Source organism: Dasypus novemcinctus, chromosome 13 (assembly GCF_030445035.2).
Source record: "Dasypus novemcinctus isolate mDasNov1 chromosome 13, mDasNov1.1.hap2, whole genome shotgun sequence".
Lineage (NCBI taxonomy): Eukaryota > Metazoa > Chordata > Mammalia > Cingulata > Dasypodidae > Dasypus > Dasypus novemcinctus.
The window spans coordinates 12,817,083-12,843,443 of NC_080685.1; the positions used below are offsets into that span (position 1 = coordinate 12,817,083).

At 39.4% G+C, this 26,361-nt stretch overlaps 1 protein-coding gene across 1 annotated transcript in view; it reads right to left on the reverse strand.

The window, feature by feature from the left end:
- RYR2 (ryanodine receptor 2) overlaps window positions 1–26,361 on the reverse strand; it is a 735,760-nt gene that overhangs the window by 516,963 nt on the left and 192,436 nt on the right. The window contains exon 2 of the mRNA XM_071207362.1: window positions 21,797–21,916. Coding sequence (XP_071063463.1) covers window positions 21,797–21,916 — 120 coding nt within the window. The remainder of the gene's footprint in view (window positions 1–21,796; window positions 21,917–26,361) is intronic.

Sequence of the window (26,361 nt, forward strand, 5' to 3'; positions counted from 1 at the left end):
AGCCCAGGATTGATCAATGTGATCTTCTCGTGGGTTCCATCTTGTACTGGCCACTGTAGACCACACATGATGTGAAGATAACTATTTACTTTCTGTCTCCATACCACATCTAAAAGCTTAACCACAGCAGGTATCATGTGTTATTAACCCATTTCATCTGTACAGTCTAACATCTACCAAGTGCTCAATAAATGTTTATTGAGTGCATTACTGAACAAATTGTCCAAAACTTAACAGAACACCTAAGAATTTTTAAAGAGTGAAGACCTTTTTCATAACTGAAAACCAGCCAGTTTTCAAACTATCCAAGACCAACTCCACTACCTCTGAAAATATTAAATCTCCTCTCACCCTCTATGGGTTATTTTTTATTCTTAATTAACTTTAACAGAAAGAATTCTTCTGAAAATCTATCCAAACTCATTTGTAGAATCCATTCTTATTTAATTTTCTGTAGAAATGCAGAAATGAAAACTGGTCAAAATTCTATATAATAATAAGAAACAGTAAAAAAACTGATTACATTTACTATGCATTTTAAAAGGGCACTATTTGACACACTTTCTATTATCATATATAATACTTATGATACCATGAAGTGCTATTACCTCACAAATTCTACAAAGATACTAAGAAAGAGAGGCATTAACAATGGGACATGCTCACACCAAAAGCCTACAGTGGCTATAATTACTATTTTGGTATTTTTAATACAATTAAAAATGATTCTCTTCACCAAACAAGGCAAACCCAAAACATTTATCTGCTTTTTTATAGCACCAATTTGCAGAAGCTATATTCTACTCCCATTCATCATTTAAATATCCCCTACTACTTCCTTTAACAGATATAAGATAGCAATCAGAGACTATATAAAAAGGATTATATGTAGTTCTAAAACATTACACTCAGGTTAACACATCCTAAAACATATTTTTCCACTTCAAGATGTTAGCCAAACATAGACAATACATATTCAATACTGGGGCTCACATTCTCTAAGAATCTCCTCCATCTTTGTTTAGGTTTATATAGAACCAGTTTTGTTACAATTTCTATAATTATATTTCATTGTTTGCCCAAAGAATACACTCTTTTTTTTTTTTAAAAGATTTATTTTTATTTATTTAATTCCCCTCCCCTTTCCCGGTTGTCTGTTTTCTGTGTCTTTTTTTTTTTTGCTGCGTCTTGTTTCTTTGTCCCCTTCTGTTGTCGTCAGCGGCACGGGAAGTGTGGGCGGCGCCATTCCTCGGCAGGCTGCTCCCTCCTTCGCGCTGGGCGGCTCTCCTTACGGGTGCACTCCTTGCGCGTGGGGCTCCCCTACGCGGGGGACACCCCTGCGTGGCAGGGCACTCCTTGCGCGCATCAGCACTGCGCATGGGCCAGCTCCACACGGGTCAAGGAGGCCCGGGGCTTGAACCGCAGGCCTCCCATGTGGTAGACGGACGCCCTAACCACTGGGCCAAAGTCCGTTTCCCTGAATACACTCTTTCATATTCAGATCTACTCTTGTATCTATCAGTAAGACTGGCATTTTCAACACAGAGACCTCATACAGCCTTTACTTCATTTGCTTTCATATGTCTTATAATTTTATTTTGAATTACATTTTTCTACTAAATTTTCTAATCAGTCATTAATGGAATACAGGAATTGTATTGTATATAAATGCTATCTCTAGTAATTTTGCCGAATGATCTTATTAGTTCTAATAATTAATCAGTAGATTATCTTAGATTTTCTCTATAACTACATTGTCTATACATAGTGACAGTTTGGTCTCTCTCTTACTTAAACTAGCCCCAAAAGTGTAACCAACTGTCTTTATGTCTTTGGGCAAGTCACTAGGATTCATTTTGTTCATTTATAAAACTAAATCTCAGGAAGCAGATTTGGCTCAACTGATAGGGCATCCACCTACCACATGGGAGGTCCAGGGTTCAAACCCAGGGCCTCCTTGACCCACGCACAGTGTTGATGTGCTCAAGGAGTGCTGTGCCATGCACGGGTGTCCCCCGCATAGGGGAGCCCCACGCACAAGGCGTATGCCCCGTAAGGAGAGCTGCCCAGTGTGAAAAAAAGTGCAGCCTGCCCAAGAATAGCGCCGCACACACAGAGAACTGATGCAGCAAGATGACACAACAAAAAGAGACACAGATTCCCAGTGCCACTGACAAGAATATAGGCAGATGCAGAAGAACACACAGCAAAATGGACACAGACAGCAGACAACCGGGGGAGGGGGGGTGGGGGGAAAGGGGAAGGTAGGGAAGGGGGGAGAAATAAAAAATAAATCTTTTAAAAAAAAACTAAACTAAATCTTTCCACCAGGTGATCTTTATAAAGCTCTGTATCAATCAAAATTCCCCCGAATCACCTGTAGGTGGGTGTGTAAAGAGAGGTGGTCTCACAACTGCAGGAGCCACCAGGCCAGCAAGCTGGACACTCGGGCAACAGCTGATGTTGCAGCCCTGAGTCCAGAACCTGGAGGGCAGCCTGGCAGGCCGGAGACCAAGAAAAGCTGCTGTCACGTGAAGGCAGAATTCCTTCTCCAGGATTCCTGTGCTTTTTGCTCTTAAGGTCTTAAGGCTTTAACTGCTTCTATGAGGCCCACCCACATTATCAGGGGTAATCTCCTTTACTTAAAGCAGAGGTTCTTAACCTGTTTTGTTCCATGGACCCCTTAGTAAGTCCACACTACACTGTGTATTATCTAATAAATATATCACACCCGCACCAGCATGTCCCCACAAGAATCATGTTTTTTTGAATTTCAATTCAAGCTCATGGATCCACCCCTTGTTAAGGACCCCTGAATTAAAGTCAACCGACTGTAGATGTTAGACATACCTGTAACCTATTTTCACTGCAACATTTAGAATAGTGTTCAACCAAACAACAGGGCACCATAGCCTAGCCACCTTGAAACAAAATTAGCCATCACAGTCCGCTCCTTGTCAGCTTGGCAGGCGTACACATCTCCTTAAACCATACTTAATCTCCAAGACAGTAACAAAGGCATGCTTCTGCTTAACATGATACCGCCATCCTGCATACACCTAGAAACTCCTAACCATTTCTCTCCACGAGGATGCAAAGGCCTAGGGAAATGTCACTCCTCGTAACATAAATGCCACAATGGAAGGCTAATACAGCTTATGTTGCATGATAAAGGAATAAGAAAATGAAGATGTTTGCTTAACAATACACATATATTACAGACGTATTCACAAAAGAATAAGGAAGACGTATTTGTGATAATGACAGCCTTCATTTCTGCAACAGTTCACATAGATGTAGCTCATATTTATTACTACCTTCTTCCACTACTCATTCCTTATGCCTTTGCCATCAGAAAGCCCCTCAGCTGGTCATGGTCCTTTGTCTAGTGGGATGCTCCAAACCTTCATTTGTGAAGGGTGTGGCCCATTAGTAGTCTTTCCTGAATTGGCTTGTTGCAGTTTTCTGTTGACTTTAATCATAGGGCACACTAGTACTAAGAGAAGCCCTAAGGATCTCCTGTATTCCAAGCCCACTCTTATTTACCTCCACTGGGTAGGAGCCATCCAATTTCCTCTCGTAATCAAGACCAGTCATCTCAGCCAATACAGTAACTCCCTTCTTTGCCTGCTGATTCAGAGGAATAGGAGACCAAATTGGCCAGGTGGCCATCTGATCTTATCATTCAAGAATGACTGGTGTGCCTCCTGATGGAAGCATTCCTCCCTTTGGAACTAAGAGCGCAGTCCAGTAGAGCACAGAGCTGCTCTACTGCTATTGCCAATTAATCACGAGTGGTGATCATGAGTGGTGCCATCCCATTTCTACCCCCTTGTTTCTTGTACCCATGAATCTTGGCCAGGGGAGAAAAAGTCCCACATTTGGATGCTGATTTAGAGCACATGCAACCTCCTGGAAACACTGCCCCAGACCTGCAAGTTACTGCCACTTAACTAGCTGTAAGTCTCAAAGGCCATTCCATTGTTCTAAGGAAGCCAGCTGCTTCAGGATGATGGTGAACACGGTTACGACCAGGGAATTCCATCAGCACGGAATCACTGTTGTGAAATAAGTCCTTGGACCAGAAGCAATGCTGTGTGGAAGACCATGACAGTGGCTAAGGCACATGGTAATTTTGCAAAAGTACCGTATGTAAGGAAGGCAAATCTGTATCCAGAGTAAATGTCTGTTTCAGGAAGAAGAAAATGCTGCCCCTTCCATGATGGATGTTGTGACAGTTTGATATTATTTATGAATTCCAAAAATGAGATAATGATTATGTTTGTAAACTGGTCTGTTCCTCTGGGTGTCATACCCTTTGATTGTATTAGATTCAGCTGAGATGACTTTGATTAAATTATATTAAGATTGGGGCTTTGATTCAACCAATAGACGTGGCGGAGGCCCAGGGAAGAGAGATGAGCCTGACAGTCTACAGCCAACTTTGTGATGAGACCAGAAAGAAACAAACCTCAGGAAGAAAGACAAACCTTGTGCCAGCCTACAGTTGAGATCAGAAGAAGCGGGGAACACAGAGCCTTAAGAGGAAGAAGGAAGGCTGAACCCACACAGACATTGCCCGCCATCTTGCTTCAACACATGGCCAATGACTTTGGGTGAGAAAGTACCTCTTATGGAACCTTGAGTTAGACTCTTTAGGGCCTTGTGACTTTAAGCTTCTACCCCAAATAAGTACCGCTTATAAAAGCCAACAGGGAAGCAGACTTGGCCCAGTGGATAGGGCGTCCGTCTACCACATGGGAGGTCCACGTTTCAAACCCCGGGCCTTCTTGACCCATGTGGAGCTGGCCTATGCACAGTGCTGATACACGCAAGGAGTGCCGTGCCACGCAGGGGTGTCCCCCATGTAGGGGAGCGCCACGCGCAAGGAGTGTGCCCCTTAAGGAGAGTCACCCAGCGTGAAAGAAAATGCAGACTGCCCAAGAATGGCACCGCACACATGGAGAGCTGACACAACCAGATGACGCAACAACAACAAAAAAAGAAACATAGATTCCCAAGCCACTGACAACAACAGAAGCAGACAAAAAGAACACACAGTGAATGGACACAGAGAGCAGACAACTGGGGTGGGGCTGGGGGAGGGGAGAGAAATAAATAAAATACATCTTTAAAAAAAAAAAGTCAACAGACTTCTGGTACTTTGCATCAGCACCCCTTTGGCTGACTAATACAGATGTGATACAGTATAATCAACCTGCAGTCAGTCAGCTGACTGATGGTGCAGCATTGTCTCTGCTGCTGGCAGATTTGGCACTCTGCAGTGGCTACAGCCAGGTTGGCTTTGCTGAGTGGAAGTCTATGTTACTAAGGCCACGGATACCCTCCATCCCTGATACATGGCTACACGTCTATCCCATTAGGCAATGACAGGAGGGCTGGGGGATAGGACTCATGGATATCCATACAATGGGTCATTTTAGTCATTTAAAAATCTCCTCTGCAGAAGTCCCTCATTGGTGAGCATTCACATGGGATCTATTAATAAATATTTTCACATTTTTTGCCTACTCAGAGAGTCTGTATATCTTCCCCACACTTACTAGTCACCAATTTTCCAGTCATGTTCCATCCAAGTCCATGGCTATCCATACAAACTATTGGCCACAGCCCATTAATCAATATACAATTATTCCTCTGGCCATTTCTCCTTCCAGGCACATATACAATCAGGTACACTGTTCAAAATTCTGCCCACTGGGATTTCCCTTCATCACAATCTCTCAAGGATATTCCAGAAAGGAGCTATGGGGTCCAGTTGTCAACTGTCAGCTGACATGTGTGTATCACACAGAACCATCTGTAAACCAAGCATGAATTTTCTCTTTCTCAGTCAACTGAAAAATAGGGAACCCATGAGACCATAGATGAGAGAGAAGGTAATACAGCAAGAGTGGAGACTCTGGGCTTTTAGGCTCCTTCCTCATATAACTTACTTTTCCTTCACGGCCTGATTGAGCCCAATGTCATATATACCACTTCCACTTGATGATGGAGTGTTGGTGTGCATGTCCAACTTTATGGCTTGCTAAATCAGACAACACCATGTTATATGCTGTGCCATCCCTTACCAAATGCAGCTCCTTTTGATCAGATCCTTCTAAATCACAGTGAGCCTAATACTCTAAGCTTCAGCTCGAGGGACAAAAATACTGCTTTTAGACATGTGATCCCTCAAATTTCCCAACTCTTTTCAACAAGGGTGCTAAGTACCAGCAATGGGGAAAGAAGAGTCTCTTCAACAACTGGTGCTATAAACTGTATATCCCCATGCAAAATAATGAAATTATACCCCTATCTTAGACTCCTATCTCACACTATATAAGAAAACAACACAAAATGGATCAAGGACCTAAATAGAAGAGCTAAAACTACAAAACTCTTAGAAGATAACATTGGGGCATATCTTCATGAGTTAGGATTTGGCAATAGATTCTTAAATATGACACCAAAAGTATGAGAAACAAAAGAAATAGATAAATTGAACTTTGTTAAAATTTAAAACTTCTGTGTATAAAAGGAAATCATCAAGAAAGTGAAAAGACAACTTTTAGAATGGGAGGAAACAGTGACAAACTTTGTATCAGATAAGGATTTAATATCCAGACTATATAAAGAATTTTAGAATGCAACAACAAAAAGAAAAACAATCTATATTAGTCAGCCAAAGGGGTTCCTAAGTGACCTCAGCAGCAGAGCCGCCTAACCAGGACTGGACAAGCCACATGGATATGAATTGAACCTTTACTGCACAGAAAGCCATTGACATCTGGGAGTCCATTTCTTTGTCAGCAAAGCAAAACTGACCTTACCCTGATCAACCCCAGATGGCAAAGAGGTTCTATTTCTGGGGCTACTGAAGGTAGCTAACTATAACAGTGTATTTTAAAATGACTGTGAGGCCATATCTGTGAAAATTAGAGAGATACCATGAGCTGGCATGTGAATGGGAGACTGGATGGTCCCTGGGACGCTGACATTGGCCATATGCCTTCATTCAGACTGAGATTTAGGTACTAGGAGACCAAAGGTGAGTTCTAGTTAGTAGTGGCTAGAACGTAAGTCTAAACTGCAGCCCACTGAAAATGCTGTTGGCAGTACAGTTCTCTACAGCAAACATCTCAGCTCTTCTCTGTTCCTGTGTTCCTACTCACCAAATAGACTATCTTATCCCTACACTAAATCCTGAATTACAATCACATTTCACTAATACCATTTCTGCTACAAGCCTTTAAACCATGACCTTAAAAATGCAAATCTAACAGGAAAAAAATTATTATTCACAACTCCTATGCCATCAAAACTTCCTACCTTAATTACTCAAGTGTTTGCTGCCAATTTTAAATATATTCTGGCTACAAATCAAACAACATTTCTCATAAGCTGTTTTCTAATGGAATTCCTCAGACATAAAAAAACAGTATAAAAATACCATAAGAAATACCCGTATTCCCACAGACAGCTAAAAAATAAATGATTAGATCTACTACTGACGCCCAGTAAGTAACCAACCCTGATTCCACTCCTCATTGCCCTGAAGCAGGAACCAGTGTGGCGTTTGAGATTATATTATGAATCCCAAAAAGAGAAAGATAATGTCTGTAAACTAAGTCTGAGTGTGATCCTCTTTGATTGCATTAAGCTCAGGGGAGGGGCCCTTGATTAGATTACTTGTTAAGGCGTGACTCAGGTTGAGTCCCCCGCCCCCTTGCTGGGTCTGATATAAACAGACTCACCTAACAGACAGACATAAGAAGAGACAGGAAGACAAAGCTCTGTCATTTTTCATTCTGCCATGTGACAGACAGGAGAAGGCTCAAATAGCTGAGGCCCCAGGGAGACCTGAGCCATTTGCCTGAGAGCTCACAGCTGAGACTGGGAAGAGAGCAGACCAGTCAAGACTGATAGAGGAGTCCCGGAAAGAAACAAGCCCTATGCCAGCTGTGGCAATTTGTGATTATTTATGAATTCCAAAAGGAAATATTGATTATGTTTGTCAACTGGTCTGTTTCTCTGGGCATGATGATTCTTTGATTGTATTGGATTCTGCTAAGATGCCTGATTAAATTATGTTAAGATTAGGGCTTTGATTCCACCACATCATCAGAGCCTGCAGGGTTGAGTCCCTGCTCCCTCGTCCCTGTCCCCTTGGTGGCCTCTATAAAGGGATATTCAACCAAGAAGGCAAGAGAAGTAGATACACAGAGAAGATACAGAGGATCCTGCAGCCTGGGAAGAGAGATGAGCCTTATGCCAGCCTACAGCTGAGATTGGAAGAAGCTGAGACCATGGAGCCTTAAGAGAAAAGAGGAAGGCTGAGCCCTCACAGATATCGCCTGCCATCTTGCTTCAACACATGGCAATAGACTTTGGGTGAGAAAGGACCTCTTACGGTACCTCTTTAGAGTCTTGTGACTATAACCTCCTACCCCCAATAAATACCCTTTATAAACATCAACGGAGTTCTGGTACTTTGCATCGGTACTCCTTTGGCTGACGAATACACCAACTTTCAGCTGAATTGGGGAAGAAAGTAGAGCAGCTGAGCCTGAGACAGGAAGCCCCAAGAGGAAGGCTGAACCCTCACAGAGATTGGCGGCCATCTTGCTTCACCACATGGCAACAATGCCAGGATCAAAAGTAGCTGACTTTGGTGAGAAAGCATCTCTGCTGATGCTTTGATTAGGCCTTGAAACTGTAAGTTTTACCCCCAAATAAATCCCCATTACAAAAGCAACAGATTTCTGGTTCTTTGCCTTGGTAGCCCTTTGGCAGACTAATACAACCAGTATGTTGAATTTAGTGTTTATTATACATGTGTCTTTTTTCAGAATTTTACTACATGTAGCAGTTTGACATTAATGATGAATTCCAAAAAGAAATATTGGATTCCCGCGTAGGGGAGCCCCACGCGCAAGGAGTGCACCCATAAGGAGAGCCGCCCAGCGCGAAGGAGGGAGCAGCCTGCCGAGGAATGGCGCCGCCCACACTTCCCCTGCGGCTGACGACAACAGAAGCGGACAAAGAAACAAGACACAGCAAATAGATACAGAGAACAGACAACCGGGGGAGGGGAGGGGAATTAAATAAATAAAAATAAATCTTAAAAAAGAAAAAAGAAATATTGGATTATGTTTGTAAACTGGTCTTTTCCTCCAGGCATATTAGATTACATTGGATTCAGAGGTTTTACTTTTCTTGATTGAATAATGATTAAGGCTTTGATTGGGCCACATCAGAAGGACATTGAGTCCCTCCTCCTTGGTGGGTGGAGACTCACAGAGAAAACTATACGGCAGAGCTGAGGAGTTCGTTGGAGTTCTGATACTGGAGTTCCGAGCTGAATTCTGGAAAGTGAGAATAACATAGAAAAATAGACACAGCTCCTTAGATATGGCAGAAGCCCCGGGGAGAGAGACAGAGCCTGTTGCCTGATAGTCTGCAGCTGGCCTTGTGGAGACAGACAAAGCTTAGAGAGCCTCACAGTCTACAGCTGGTTTTGTGGAGAAAACAGAGCAGCTGAGCTGAGAGAGAAATGAACCCCAGGAAGAGAGGAACCCAGGAAGCCTGAACCCTGGCAGATGTCGGCAGCCATCTTCCTCCAACACGTGGCAATAGACTTTAGTGAGGGAAGTAATTTATGCTTTATGGCCTGGTAACTGTAAGTTTCTACTGCAAATAAATATCCTTTATAAAAACCAACTGATTTCTGGTATTTTGCATCAGCACCCCTTTGGCTAATACACTACATATATATATTTTTAATAGTATTCACAGAATTGTTTTGCACATTTTAATATGATACAAATGGTATGGCATTCTATATACCCATCAGCAATTTGCTTTTAGATTTTTGCTCAATATTATGTTTCTAGGATTTATCCTTGCTGGTATGTGTGGTTATAGTCCCACTATGTGCAGTATAACATTGTTTGGACACCACAATTCCCCTACTGATGGCCATTTAATTTTTTTAATATTACAAAAAAAAAAATTCAGATGAGCATTTATGTGCCAATTTTATTTTATTTTATATTTTAAAGATTATTTTATTTTTCCCTCCCACCCCACTGTTGTCTGCTATCTGTGTCCATTCGCTGTGTGTTCCTCTCTGTCCGCTTGTATTCTCATCAGGCGGCACTGGGAATCTGTTTCTCTTTTTGTTGTGTCATCTTGAGGCATCAGCTCTCCATGTGTGCAGCACCACTCCTGGGCAGGCTACAGTTTTCCACAGGGTGGCTTTCCTTGCACAAGGGCTACTCCTTGTACGGGGGGCACCCTTATGCTGGGGCATCCCTGTGTGGGCTGGCACTCCTTGCATGCAGCAGCACTGCGCATGGACCAGCTCACCACACAAGCCAGGAGGCCCTGGGTATCAAACCCTTGGACCTCCTACATGGTAGGCAGACATTCTATCTGCTGAGCCATATCCGCTTTCCCGTAGGCACATTTAAAATATCTTCTCCCAGTCTGAGGCTTGTCTTTTTGCCTTATTTATTGTGGCAGTTATTGCTGTTCAGAATCCTCTAATTTTAATGCAGTTAAATAGATATTTTTTTGCTTTGTGGTTTGTGCTTTTCTGGATTTTTTAAAAGCCAGTGTTATGAAGGTATAATTTACATACTGTAAAATTCATCCTTTGTAAGAATATAACTCTTGAGTTTTAACAGTTATCTACAATCTTTTAACTATCACCACAATTATAAAATAGGACATTCTCATCACACTAAAAAGTCTCTGCACATCTCTTTGCAGGGAATTCCCACCTCCTTCCCCACCCTTTGCCAGCCACTGATCTTTTTGTCATTACAGTTTTCCTTTCTGCAATTTTATATAAATAGAATAATTTAGTGTCTATGATTCTTTTTATTGCTAGTCTCCCTTTATTATCTGATGGAAATTCGGGACCTTTTCAATTTTAGACTTTTATAAATTAAAATTGGTTCAAACATTTAAGTGTAAGATTTTGGTTAGAAACATGGGTTAATCTTAAATAAATATTTAGGTGTGGAAATATTGGATTTTATGGTAAGTATATGTTTAACATTATAAGAAACTGACAAACTCTTTTCCAAAATGATTGTACTAATTTGCATTGTACCAGCAATAGATGAGATTTCCAGTTGCTCTTGGTATTATCAACACTTGGTATTGACAGTCTTTTAAATTTCAACCATTCCAGAAGGTATGCAGTAGTGTTTCATTGTGGTATTAATGTGCATTTCCCTAATAACTATTAATGTTGATCATCTTTTCTTGTGCTTATTTACCGCCTACACAAATACATTTTTGAATCTCAGCACTAGGTGGAAATAGTCCTAAGTTTTCCAATGGCATTCCAGACAAATCCATTTGCCTTTTCCCTTTCCTCATCACCCATAGATTCACTTCTGCAGTTAACACTGTTTATCACTTTGTTCCTACCAAAAATGCTCTCTTGGCTTTTTTGACTCTGAATTAGCCCACTGTATTAGTCAGTCAAAGGGGTGCTGATGCAAACTATCCTTTATAAAAGCCAACAGATTTCTGGTATTTATTTGGGGTAGAAGCTTACAGTTACCAGGCCCTAAAGCATAAGTTACTTCCCTTGCCAAAGTCTTTTGCCATGTGTTGGACCAAGATGGCTGCCAACATCTACCAGAGTCCAGCCTCCCTCTTCCTCTTCTGGCTCCGTGGTCCCAGCTCCTTCCAATATCAGTTGTAGGCTGGGATAAATCTTGTTTCTCTCTTGGGGCTCATTTCTCTCCAGGCTCAGCTGCTCTGTTCTCTCCACCAGGTGGGCTATAGACTATGAGGCTCTCTCTCTTTTCCTGGGCCTTCTGCCATATCTATGGATCCATCTCTATTACTCTCTGTTCTTCTCCTGCGTGTTTACTTCCCGGGGCTCCAGCTCAAAAACTACAACCTTCCTTCTCTGTGGTACAGTTTTTTTGTGAGACCCCACCCAACAAGGCCTTAATCATTATTTAATAAAGTAAAAGTGAAACCTCTGAATCCAATATAATCTAATATGCCCAGAGGAAAAGACTAGTTCACAAACATAATCCAATATCTGTTTTTGTCATTCATAAACAATATCAAACTGCTACACCCGTACTCTTCTCAGTGCTCTCATATTGTCATCGTCAACCCCTTCTTGGCCATCTTCAAGTTGAGATCATGACCTATCACCCTTCCCCTTTTTAGCACAGGACACTAAAACATTCCTCACCAGTGCAACCACTGCAAATACTTTAGAATCCACCTCTAGTACAACTCAGCTCCAAAACTTCTCTTGATTACTCAACTGACAGGGAGCTTTCCCTTCTTTGATATCTTACTGACCACCATTACTAAATGATCCATTAGTACATTTGATTAAACAAACATTTTGTGTTTTTTTCTGGTTACTTTTATGTCCCCGTTCTCTGCAGTGTGAGATTGATTTTAAGTTCTTCAAGAAAAAAAAATTATTTTAATAGTAAAATATGTTAAAGCATTTTAGGAGTAATGTTGCCTGACCTATAAATTCATTTAAATAAAACAGAAATATAATTTAAAATTCTTTATTACTTACTGTAAACACTTTATGCAATACATATTTCGATGCCAAGAAATTGGAAAGTTAGGCCGCCGAAAATTCTTAGCATTCTCTATTTACTTTGTTGACAATTGTTTGTATATTTTAATAATTTTCCTGTAAAGGATCTGAATCTTTAAATTATGCATAAGCATGCTAACAAAGATTTATCCTTTACATAAAATAGTAAATTAAATATTACTGAAAATGCACTGCACCAAGTTGGTTATCTATCTATATAGGGTTAAGCACTATTATAGTCTTCTATGAATATTTCTTCTGGCAATATGAAAGACATTAAAATTAATCCCTTGAAAAAGGAAGAAAATGTGTGCATTCTGGGAAGATACCACAGGAAAAAGAACCCAAATGAACTGGTGAAATGTCAGAGCAGATATATCCATATTAACTAAGTCATAGATCTAAAGAAGGAAAAAAATCAGTTAAAATCAATTAACATTTATTGAGCAGGTGCTTCCTTCAAAAATGTATTATGTACCTGAGTTACAAGATGAACAAGATGCTGCCTCTGGCTGCAGATGCTTTCCTCATTAGAGAAAGACAAAAAGTAATCCTAAAGTAAAGTGACACACGATATAGCAGCAAGCAGCACATTAGAAGAAAGAATTTATTTTGCTTGAGACAGGGAAAGAGAGAAGCATTTATTCAGTCAGTTAGTTCTGCATGGAGGAGAGGGATGCATTATAAATGCAGGAAGGCTTTACAGAGGAAGGAATACTGGACCCCTGCCTGCAAGGATTTGCTTTCTTCAGGTCAAGAAGTGTACAAGCCTTTTCCAGGACAATAAAGCGTACTCCAAGGCATGCCATCTTGCAGTCAAGTCAGGCAGGCTGGGTTATTTATACCTCCAGGGAAGTATATGTATGTCTACCTATACAAATTAATAAATAGCACCAAATGAAATAATGCAATCGATTGTTCTAGAACTTTCAGTACATCCCTTTATCTTTCCAATAAACTTGAGGCTGGTCATCATGGCTTTGAAGCCACACCCAACTCTCAACAGAATACCTGGGAGTCCCAAGGCAGAATCAAACATCTCTTTTCGTCTTGCCTTTTTCTGTGTCCTCCTTACGAAACACTTGCTTCCACACCACATTCTATATAGTTACATTCATGTCTTGCCATTTATTCTTTCACAAGTTCAAATGTCAAAACACATTCACTAATTACCTACTTGTGTTTCCCCATCTGTTAAGGTCCCACTCCAATGCCATGCATCCACCTTCACTAATGGCTCCAGCCAGAAGTATTCTCTCCCCCAACTCCAGCTTGTAACTGAAGAACAGGGTGAGTGCATGTAATCCACAGGCAGAAACTTTTGTTCTCTCGTGTCTTTGGGTCTTGCTCCTATTGCATCTGTTGTAGCCTCGCCTTTGGGAATAAAATATTGCCCCCATATTACATCAGGGAGAGGTACATTATCCTCCACAGGGCAAACCTATTTTTGCATGGCCCACAGGCTAAGAAGGGTTTTTGTGTTTTCCATTCGTTTGAAAGAAGATCACAAGGAGGACAATATTTTATGACGTGAAAATTATATAAAATTCAAATGTCAAAGCCCATAAATACAGTTTTGTTGGAACACAGCCATGCTCATTTGTTTATGTACTGACTATGGCTGCTTTCATGCTACAATGGCAGAATTGAGTAGTTGAGATAAAAAACATATGGCCCATAAAGACTAAAATATTTACTATCTGGCTCTTCACAGAAAAAGCGTGCCAGCCCGTGTTAGATCATCATTTGCTGCACCGTGTTCACTCCATGATGGTTCAAGCAAACTGTCAGATCTAGAAAGTACGACGGTGAGCAGTATCAGGGCAGTTTTCAGCTTTTCAGAGGCATTCACTCAGTTCAGCTCCGATCCCCTACCCTGGCAGCTTCGCCTTCCCCTACTCTTGGTTCCGATCCCTGTCAATGCAATAGAAAACGCTATAAGCAAAGTCCCAGTTTCTGGGCTGAACTTGCACCGATGCTTTTCCTATCCTTGCCATACCCTGAGCACTGTATTTGTGGGGACTGGAGCTCTCAGAATGCAATATCCCATTCTCCTGCCTACCAGTGCCCACACCACCCTGGCCCCTCCGATTCCCTGTCCTTTAGTTATCTGGGGGGGGGGGGGGGGGGGGGGGGGGGGGGAGTCTGAATTGATGTGGGAAAATGGTGCAAGGGTACAAAAGATTACCATTCACATCCCTTGTGGGCACAGCCCTCGGTCTCTGAACAGAGGCAAATAGGTCAGTTGAGGTAAAGTGGCATCCAATCATTGTCTTCAGTGTTTGAGGTGATGCTGAGTGTGCCAAAGGTAAATGCCATGTAGGGGTTTCTCCACCTGCCTCCATCTGCCTTATAATGAGTAGTGCTCTCTCTCCCAGATTACAGGAGGAATTGTCTTTAAGTTTTAGATTTCATTGTTTTATTAAGTTTTCATTTCATTTTCCATGTGTAACAAGAAACAAAATGGGAAATCAGGAACACATCTTTGACTACCATGAGGTCAATAATTTATTTCATTCTTAGAAATTATGTCCAATAGTTTGAGCTGTTATACAAAAATTAGGATTGTTATAAGTATTTTCTATTTTAGTATTATTTACATTTATAAATGTTTGTTGCTGTACTATCTCTTTCTTATAAATTGATTATATTAAATCTAACCTGGCTTTACACTTTCTTTTAAAATTTGTAGTGTCTTCCAATCTATTTTTCTATTTTATTTTACAATTTTACAATAGAGTTCTTTTTAACAGCTAAAAACTAATAATACCTTGAGGATTCTTTAAAATTTTTAAGAGTCCCAGAATGAATCATTAGCTCACAGGGCAATTCATTAATGTTGTATTATTAAAGTATTAAAGTAGTCCCCCAATGCTTTCTCCTCTGGCGATTTTCAGTTATATCTCCTTTGTATTTTCTATCACCATCCTTTCCTAACTGGGTAGCAGAATCAATGCATGTTTAAAATAGTTGAAAAGAATTATATCCACAAAACACAATTCAACAAACAGTCCTTTTCTGTCCCAATATAATAATCTGCCAAAAATTATTAGATATTTTCTTATCACCCCTCTTCTACCAGAACTCTGATTAAGCATGTAATCTTTTATTTTATATAGACTGGATATTCAAACATCATTAGACCGTGTCTTTACTGACACTCCTATCATCTACCTTGTTTAAGAAGTAATTAATCATATAACTGAAACATAAAATTTTTGAGAAACAAATATATAGTTACTGATAAATTATGTTCTTTGTCAACCACACTGTTCTTTTCTTCTGCCTCCCTTTTGCTCGAAAATTCCATGGAAGTCACAGTGTTCAGGTAAAGAGGCCAACAATAATGTTAATATTTAGCTCCTGTAATTCACTCATTGCTTCCATTCATTTTTAGGGGAAACCCAACAAGAAACAAGAATTCATAGTTAAAGATGTTTCATAAAGTCCCTTTTTAAAGTGAGTCTTTCTTACATCATCAAGCATTTATCTTACACTGACATTTTCATCATTCAAAAATTCACACTTGAATAAGAAGAGCAGTTTCATCTGGAATATCACAACTATTATGCATCATTAATATCCTAATGCATAATTTATGGTGGTGAATAATATCCTGAAATGAGAAGTCACAGAAAGTAAAATATTGCTTTATTGTGTTCCATTGTGGGAAGAAATACTTTTAATTAAAGTGATGCTGTAGAAATTGGAGAAAAAATCGCAAAACCTCTTGATATCATGCATCTATAAGGATCAATTTCCTTTTCTGAAGTCTAATAAAAAAACATACGCATATGGTATGTATGGACCAGGCTTTAGACATATAAAGTCACTGAAGTGTTGCAATGAAATAAATCTTTAAAAACTTCCTACTACCTCTGACCTGAGCTCACAAAGTTAGACCCTAAAAAGCCACCATGCTTTTAGTAATAAGACCATTAAACAAGGATGACTCATCAAAAAGGGGAGAAAAAAAGCAGAATTTTCTTTTGGGGGGACATATTTCATAACTATTAATTCAATCATCCTATTTGTATAAAACAACCATCCTCAAGCCATGCTCCTCCTGGTATTCCATGAGATTCAGCATTGTGTTCTTAGGCTAAAATCTCCCAAGTTTATAACTTTTCTCAATTTTTAATATTTTTCAGTATCTTTGTTCTGACCTATTTACAAACTGTCACTGTTTCTTTTTTTATAACGTCTAGTAGAAATGGGAATTTACGGTAGTCCAAAATTAGACATTTGATGATTTTAAAGTAGTTACTGCCATGAGTGTTGACCATCCAAACAAGCCGAGACGCCACGGCACAGAGCTTCATACGAAGCGGCCAGTATTAATCATGGCTTATTATCATAACCTGCATCTTGTCCCAAGTGTGGCCCAGGGAAAGTGGCACATCAAATACCATAGCAAACACACAGGCAGTTTCATTTAGTCCATTCTCCACTGGATCATTATTTAAACTAACAGCCCCCCTCCTAAGAGCTCAATCTAGTCTGGTCTATTTGAGCTGATCAAAGCCATTCTGCTACCTATGAAAAAACACATAACGCTTCTTTAAAATCAGCTGATAGATTGGACGTGCCTGATTATAATTATTAAATACCAAGTAAAAATGAGTTCTTTACCTAATTAAAGTTAGAACCCTGGAATTACCAAAAGAACATGACATGTACTGACAATTATTCTGCTTAATCAAGTATTTTCCTGATTATAAAATGATGACAGATGAAAGGGAAGAAGGAAGAGCAACAGCATGCTACTGCCTCACCAATGGCCAGTACTACCAGCTGCTGAGGCCTGGAGCTGAGTTTCTGCTATAGCAACAGCAGATGAGTCCAGACCACATCCAGACCATGTTCAGAGGTTCATTCCACTTTATCCATGCAGCAATGAGTGCAAAATATTACTTTTTAAAAAGGTATGCCACATAGTAGAAAGAGGTTGAAAATATTTAACACCAGCCCTCAGGAATACAAATTATATTCAGTTACTTATCATCCAGAAAAAAAAAATATTCATGGTATCATTCTATCCTACTGTTTTCCAGAGTTAATCCAATTTTAAAGAACATTAATTAAAGATATAAATGATGGAAAATCATAGTTTCTATTTGGAGAGCAGATGTCCCTGGGACTAAGCATGTTTTCTTTTCCGCAGAAGAAAGGAGTATCTTCAGAAAACTCTATGATCCAACTTGACTTAAAAAAAAAAAAAACTCCACAAAAAAGAGAAACACTACTTCAAAACCAGCTTTCTCTAAGTTTACTGATGCCACACACATAGGAAATGAATGATTAGCACATACACAAATGATATAAACATAATTAATAAATTAATACTATGTTACAAAAATAGCAAATAAGCATGCATGGTATTCAAGTTTAACAAATACACTGGCAAATTATTTGGCCTAAGGCTGTTACTGATCCCTCTTCTAACATAACATATGTAAACTTGCATGCAGACATGTTTGAATATGTATATGCCATGAATCATTCTATATATGAGCATATTCCAATGTACCTTCTGTCTTTGTGTGTGTGTGTGTATGTATGTATGTTTGTATGCATATATAAATACAGGGCGCGGGTATCCCTACATTGATTTTATAATCTGCACCTTATGGATTTCTCTCATTTTTTGTAGGAGTTTTTTCCATCAATTCATCTGGAATTCTTAAGATACATGATCAAATAATCTGCAGCTAGAGACAATTTTACTTCTTCATTTTCAATCTTAAGTCTCTTCATCTAATTACATTGCCTCATAACTCTAACAGAGCCACATCTAGCAGTGGAGATAGCGACCATCCTTCTTTAACGTGCACTTGGCTTCAGCCATTCCCTTTTAAATAGGGAGCTGACTTTTAACAGAAGTGTGTGTGCACATGTTTATAAAATAATGAATCTAAATTAGCAGAAATTATATGATTATATTATACTGTCTGGTAAGGGGTTTTTCCATTTCAGTAGCTATGTCTGTTTTTAGGACTAAGTACAAGATTTTAAAATTATGCCTCCATACCTTCTGATTTTCTCCCTGAACTTTTAATAAGAACAAAGTGGGAAGGCCTCAGAGTGACTGGTTCCTAAAAGCAAAAGCACTCTTTTAAATTCTAAAATCTAGAAATGAAGATACTAATAAAGACTACACTGCAAATATCTACCATTACAAATTATGATTAATTAAAATTTACCATAGGATTTAAATGTTTATATTTGCTGCAAGAATATCTATGCTGAAATTATGAACACAGATCAGCTTGAATAGATAACCTAAGAGCATGAAACACAGCCATGGTAAAGAAGTAACGCCTGCCTTTGATTAAAAGTTTCTGCAGCTTAAGATATTTCTGGGATCATTTCCAGGAACACATATATAATTTACAGCATTCAGTGTCTGACTAGTTACTGCCAACAATCATTCTGTTCTCCCCACCTTCAAAACAAATGCAGGATGTGCCAGTTTGAGGGAAAAGACCATCTCCCGTTTTCTACCAATGAAACTTAAATACAGAAAAATCTGCATGAAACACACATGTACAAAGGTTTGCTTATTTTTAAGGACACTGAGATACAAGGTTTTCATGCTATGGAAAACTGAAAGTCTTTCTTATAAAAATATAATTGTCCTAAGATTATTGGTTCTATATCTAACAACAATCCATTAAATTTTATGAATCACCTAATAGTTCAGGGCATTGTGCTAGATACTAAAAGATAAGGAAATGAACGTGATCTGCTCAGGCCGCCAGGTAGCTCAGAAACTAGCTTATGTATCTGAGAGTATGTGTATGTGTAGGAAAGAAGGTTGCACAGGTATTATGCAGAATTAAGTCCACTGGCAATATAATAGAAGTATAAACAAAGCAATTAAGTAGCACAGAGAAGAGACCTAAGGCATTGGAAAAAGGCAACATAAAAGGCCTGCAGATACAATGTAAACTATAATTGCAGTGCTCCAAAATGTATTCACCAAATGCAATGAATGGCCCACATGATGAAAGAGGTTGTTGTTGTGGGAGGAGTGGGATGGGGTGGGATGTGAATATATGAGAACTTCTTATATTTTTTAATGTAGCTTTTTTTGTGATCTAGGTATCTTTAAAAAAAAAAAAGACAATTAAATAAGGAAAAAAATTTTAAGTAAAAAAAAAAAGCCTGCAGGAGACAGGCTTTGAAAGACGTCATATTTCAGTGGGCAGAAAACTACAGGAAAGACATACAAGTCAAAGAGAACAAAGACAATGGGAGTTACGAAAAAACTGACAATGCGGGGGATCATGAAGTAATCTGGGTGAACTGAAAGAAAAGTTATTTATGCTGTAAGAACTTTTTAAGAAAGTACTCCTTGGTTTATTGGATATCAGCTGCTTCTTTATTCTATGCTTGATAAACAATCTCAATATCTCATCTTAAATGCCAATTTTCAGAAAAATCAGGCAGGTATTAGGTAAGACCACAACAAAAAAAGTGTTAAAATGTTCATCAGTAGCATCTATATCATCAAGAAACCATAGTAGGTAGTAACCAGCTTAAAGGAAAGCCTAGTCCAAGGTCATGCTTTAGCTGCTACCATAGAACTGGGGCATTCACTGTATATGAAACCAAATCTTAAATTAAGAACCAAGAGAACAATAGCTAGTAAAGTGGTCTAAACAGTGCTGGCCACTATGAAATACAAGAAACTACAGAGAAGGTGCCAAATATGAAAATGTGCAATATGTTCTTTTTAAAGAAGAAATCTTTTTCCACTGGCACTTACTGTAGTGATCTATAGAAAGATAATGGTCAATAAACTCTTGTCAAATTGAAAACAGATCTACTTATGGCTTATAAAACACGTAATTCTTGCCACAAGCAATTATCATGTCACCTGGTATTAAATTATCATAATGAATTACCATAATTATATATGTATGTTTATTTCACAATATTATTTTCCGGAATCACCAACGAGGTACTACAGTAGAGAGGAAAGAATCAGGGATTTGAAACCAAAAGACCCAGGCATAAGCTCCTAACATTGCTACCCAAGTCACATTAGATACTTAAAATATAGTACTCAATTTTTGTTAGTTTCTAGTTTCCACATCTGTAAAATGAATATAACAAAAACTACACTATTCAATTGTAGAAATTAAATGAGACTGGGTAAAGTGCTCTGTAATAAAAAGTTAATACACAAAAGATTATTAAATTGACTGTTTTCTAGTTGATTTCCCACTGGAGATATATGTGTTTCCTTTCTTTCTCTTGTTCCATACGATTGTTTCCATCAGCCAAACCTCTACATCCTTAAAGCACATTCCAAATCCACCCACCCTCCCACTACTGCTGTTGTAGAGAAATCGGGTGTGCGCGGTATCGAAGGCTAGGACACGAGAGTACCGACTGCCACTGCTTCTGCGCTTGTGGGAGGCATGATCAGCTCTCACCTGGCCTCCGCAGGGGCCTTCAGCTGCTCTCTCTGCTTGGACTCTTGCTCTCCTTCTACCCTCGAATCCATAAATGAGCTAAAACAAGTATTTAACTATGTAAATCATACCGCAGCTCCCAGGGCTCTAAGGGCTCTGTGACACCTACCTTCAGACTAGAAAGAAATCTTACCTCCTCATCAGGGCCCCTTTGAAACCTCATCTCCTATCACTAATCACATCAACAGCCCTGGGGCCTCCTCGCTGTCCTTAAACACTCTGCAAACTCACTCCTAAGTCAGGGCCCTTGTATTTCCTGGTTGCCCTTTCTGGAAAGCTCGAAAATTTGGTGCCGCTCACTTCCTCACTTTGAGTCAGTTCACACGTCACTGCATCAGAAACATCTTCTTTAAGGACCTTCTGTAACATGGTGATTCCCCCACCACCACCATTATCAACCATATTACTTTGATTTTCTTCATGGCCCTTACCAGTTGTGAAATTATATCTATATATCCCTTATTTACTTGTTTTGTTTTCCACTAATACAGAACAGGAGGACAATGTCTTCATTCTTGTTAAGCACCCTAGCCTAGATTTTTGCACACAGTAGGAGCTCGATTAAAATGTGCTCAATCTATAAGTAAAAATAATAGCTCTTATCTCCTTTAGTTTGTGTGTCCCCCAAAAAAGTAGTCAAGTGTCCATAAAAAGTTTCAAAGCTACTAGTAAAATCCAAATATCTGAAGAGCCTCAAAAGGATTTATCCTACCTTGGAATTGGACGTAGACTCCAAGAAACAAAGTCTGTTGCCAAATCCTTCTGCCGCCAAACACAGTTTCTGCTGCTCTTTGTGGACGGTTGCAGTACACTGCAGAACCACTTCATCATCCTGCAGAGAGGAGAGAAAAGAAAAACAGGGAGACTTGACATGACTAAATGCTCTAGATCAGTTCTAGTAGAATGAGTTTAGTGCATTTTAAAATTCAGAGCCAAGTGTAAAAGCAACCATTAACAAATACCACAGAATCAATTCCTAGGGCAATTCTATTTGTAGAAAGGTAGCTCAGGGGGTGGGGGGTATGATAATCGTACCAGGCAATCAACAGTTTTCTCACTATCATTACTGACCCCATAAAGGCAAACTGCACAGCAGACAGTAAACTATATGATTTCCACATTCGTACTCCTACACAGTTTAAATCGCCAGTATCACCAAGAAATCATCTCCCATATTCCCAAGGCATCAAGTGTCACCAAGAACAGAACAAATTTTAATAGCAGACACACACACTGTGCCAAGACCAAGAAAGAAATACCAGTCAAGAACAGAGCTTCTGGGTTCAAAATTGACTAAAAAAGTCATCTTTAATCAGAGGTGGAATGACCTTGGGATGCTTAAAAAGGCATACAGAGACAATGTGTTAGTTCAAATCAGTTCCTAATCAATTAATAAAGCAGAGATTAAGGGGAAAGCTTGGCATGGGAATATATGATAAACAGAATGACTCAGGAGAGGCAGCGAAAGACTGCAAGGAGCAGGACTTTAAAATGGAGGTATGGATTTCCATCCCAGCTCTGCCATGTACTAGGTAGGGCACAGAATCTCTAAAATGATGAGGGGAACGAGGCTAGGTGCCTTAAACCGTGAGTGAAATCCAAATGGTCCTTAAGAGGTACTACATCAAGAGGGGGGTGACTTATTTGTCAGTCTCACTTGAACAGATTCTCACTGGGAAATTCCCCAAAAGTCTAACCATTTACATTTCAACATTTCAAACTTGAAGAAACAGGACACATTAGGGTAGTAAAAGAACAGGTATTTGATCAACTCTTTTAATTAGAAAGTGATTTCATGGCTTCATACAGCCAGGAAATAGGTCAATATCAGAGGAAAATTATTTTATTACATCTATGAAAAATTTTTAAGGCATCTGTTGTGTCAATATAGAACACACTTAGATTAATGGAGAAAAAGCAAGATCTGGTCCCTCATTTTTCCCCCCTATTTCAACATAAATGCAACATAACTTTGATTATAATGCTCTTTTTATACACAATCTAAGCAAGTCATTGTAATTTTGAAAAACCAAGAAATGCTCTTTAGAACTCTGATAATTAAAAAAATCATTCCAAGTGATTCATTCCAAATCATTCACATCATGCCAAGTACTTTCCTTAAACTCTTATCAGACATTCTACAACTGATCCTTTCCCTCAGTTACCTCCTGAAATTTTTTCCATCATTATTTCCAACCCAAAAAGTTCACCATATATTCATAATTTATCCTGTGGTTAACCAGTCAGGCAGGTCAGGTTAAATTCCACTGAAATGAGGACTCCAATGAAAATAAATGCTTTAAGTACACCAAATGTAAGATAAGGACTATAATTAGTAGTAAGATTTTGACAATATTCTTTCATAATCGGTAACAAATGTCTCATGACAATGCAAGGTGTTGGTGGAGGGTTGATGTATGGGACCCCTGTAAGATGTTATGCACGTTTGCTTTGTAAGTCCACAACTTTTACTATATACTTATTGTTTATGTATGTTCATATACAAATGATATAAAGATAATAATAATAGGCTGGGTTGGGGGAAAATACTTTGGTTAGTAGTAATATTTTGACAATGCTCTTTAATCATTAGTTTAAAATATTTAACAACAATGCAAGGTATTGGTGGTAGGGTGAGTTATGAGAGTCCGTATGATGCTACATATGTTTGCTTTGTAAGTTCACAACTATTACTATACACTTATTGTTTATGTATGTTTATGTGTGAGTGATATACTTCAATAAACTTTTTCTAAACGAAAAAAAATGTTTTAGTTAAAACCTAAAGCAATCATATCATTATTCAATTTAGACAATACACATAGGAAATGCTCAATAAAAATATGCTGAATTGAATTCCTTTTATTAAATTCACTTGTCTTCTTCCCATCACCTTAAAATTCTTTAGAACAGAGATCTAACATGCACAGGGCACAGCCAGTCATAGAATATTGCATGCCAGACAATTTTGAGACTTGTGAATAAGACATGATTTCCATAACAAATGCTGTCATGTCTGCTTAAAACAGTGAAGCAATTTAATACTATTGATGAATTCCAAAAAAATATTGGATTGTGCTTGTAATCTGATCTATACCTGGGCATGATTGAGTTATGATTAGGGCACAAGGGGTGGGGGCTCACAGATAAAAGGCATTGCTCTGAGAGGACTGAGCCTGTGTGCCAAAGGTTAGGGGGGAACAAAGCTGAGGGTTTTCTGATGTTGGAGTCTGATGCTGAAGACTTAAGCTAGAGCCCCGGGAAGTAAGCTCACAGAAGAAAGAGAAGCCAGCCCCAGGAAGAAAGGAACCTTGAATCCAGAGAAAAGCAAGACCCAGGAATGTAGGAACCCAGGAAGCCTGAACCCTTGCAGACGTCGGCAGCCATCTTGCTCCAAACAGACTTTGGTGAAGGAAGTAACGTATGCTTTATGGCCTGCTATCTGTAAGCTCCTACCCCAAATAAATACCCTTTATAAAAACCAACCCATTTCTGATATTTTGCATCAGCACCCCTTTGGCTGACTAATACAGAATTTGGTAACGAGGAGTGGGAAATGCTTTTGCAATTACCAAAATGCTGAAATGGTTTTATAAACGGTAAGGGGTATTTTTTGGAAGAATTGTGAGATGCTTGGAAGAAAAGACCTCAGTGCTTTGAAGAGACTGTTGATAGCAATATGGATGCTAAAGAGACTTTTTATGATGCCTTAGAAGTAAATGATGAAACTATTATTGGAAACTGGAGGAAAGGCGATCCACATTTTAAAGTTGCAGAGAGCTTAGCAAGATTAACTCCTGGTGTTGCACAGAAGGCAAAATTTGAAAATGGCATGCCTGGGCATTTAGCTGAAGAACTTTCCAAAGTAAACCCGGAGAACGCAATTGGCTTCTGCTTGCAGCTTATAGCAAAATATTAGATGAGAGAGATATGCTGAGGACTGAATTGTCGGGTACAAAGAAAACAGAAACTTATTCTGGAAATTTCAAGTGTCTGGAGATCAAGATCCCAGATGAAAGTGCCCCATTGGAGGACTTAACTAAACTTGGAACTTGTAAATAAGGATGGAGGATGCAAGCATGTCGGAAGACTTATGGAAAGTCTTACTGTCTGATGGTTTGGACCCCTGCTTCCTGCATGCTAAACTAGCAAGGTTTTTGAGAGAGCTGTATGAACAAAACCACCGTCAGCCTGGAATAAAAAGGACATGGAAAGAAAAAATTGAAGGAGAAACGGCTTTAAGAGGAAAACCAGGGAAGCTAAGATCTGGAATTTGGACATCACCTTGGGCCAAGAGAGGAACCCCACCCATGTGTACACAGAGGGTGAGTTTACTCCAGCAGTTGAAGAGGGTGGATGTTCCCACAGATGTTCTGGGAGAGTTTTGCTGCCCCAGGGTACAGAGAGGGTGGAGCATATTCCTCAAGGATTAAGGTGGTTAAAGTCAACACCCCACAAGTCTGAGTGGGGTGGACCTGTCCCCCAAAGGTTAGGGAAGGCCAGGTGGTCAACCCGTTGCTCTGAGAGGGTTGAGCCTGTATGCCAAAGATTAGGGGGAATGTTGTCTTCACTTCACTGTACTAGGGGGGTTAAGACTCTAACCCAAAGTTTTAGTGAGGTGTGGCAATCACCCCAACACTCTTGGAGAGAGAGGTCTGGAGCTTGGTCAATACCCAGATGCTTGCCATTGGGCAAAACTGTGGAAAGGGTGGGTCCCCATATGGCCCCAAGGAGAAGAAACCATCATCTTAAGAATGATTCTCAGACTGAAATCGAATGGAGAATGCCCTGCAGGTTTACTGAACTGTAGAGGACCCGTGACTCATGTTTCCCTTCCCAATTTCTCCTTATTGTAATGAAAATGTTTATCCAATGTCTGTCCATTTGTGTATTTGAAACAGATGAATTGTTTTGTAAGTTTCAGAGATCTATAGCAGACAGGACTCTGCCCCAAGACAAACTGTTTCTTTAAATTGATTGTGATATGATTTAGTACTTGCATTGTAACTGATTTAAGGTTTTGGTTTTTTTTTTTTAACATTGTAATGTCTTTTTGCTTTTTGGAATTCAGAGGGTAGAGTATAGCAGTTTAATATTATTGATGAATTCCAAAAAGAAATATTGGATTATGCTTGTAATCTGATCTGTACCTGGACATGACTGAGTTATGATTAGGGCATTGAGTCCCCACCCCTTGGTGGGGACTCACAGAAAAAAGGCATGGCAAAGGACAGAGTTGAGGGTTTTCTGATGTTGGAATCTGATGCTAAAAACTTA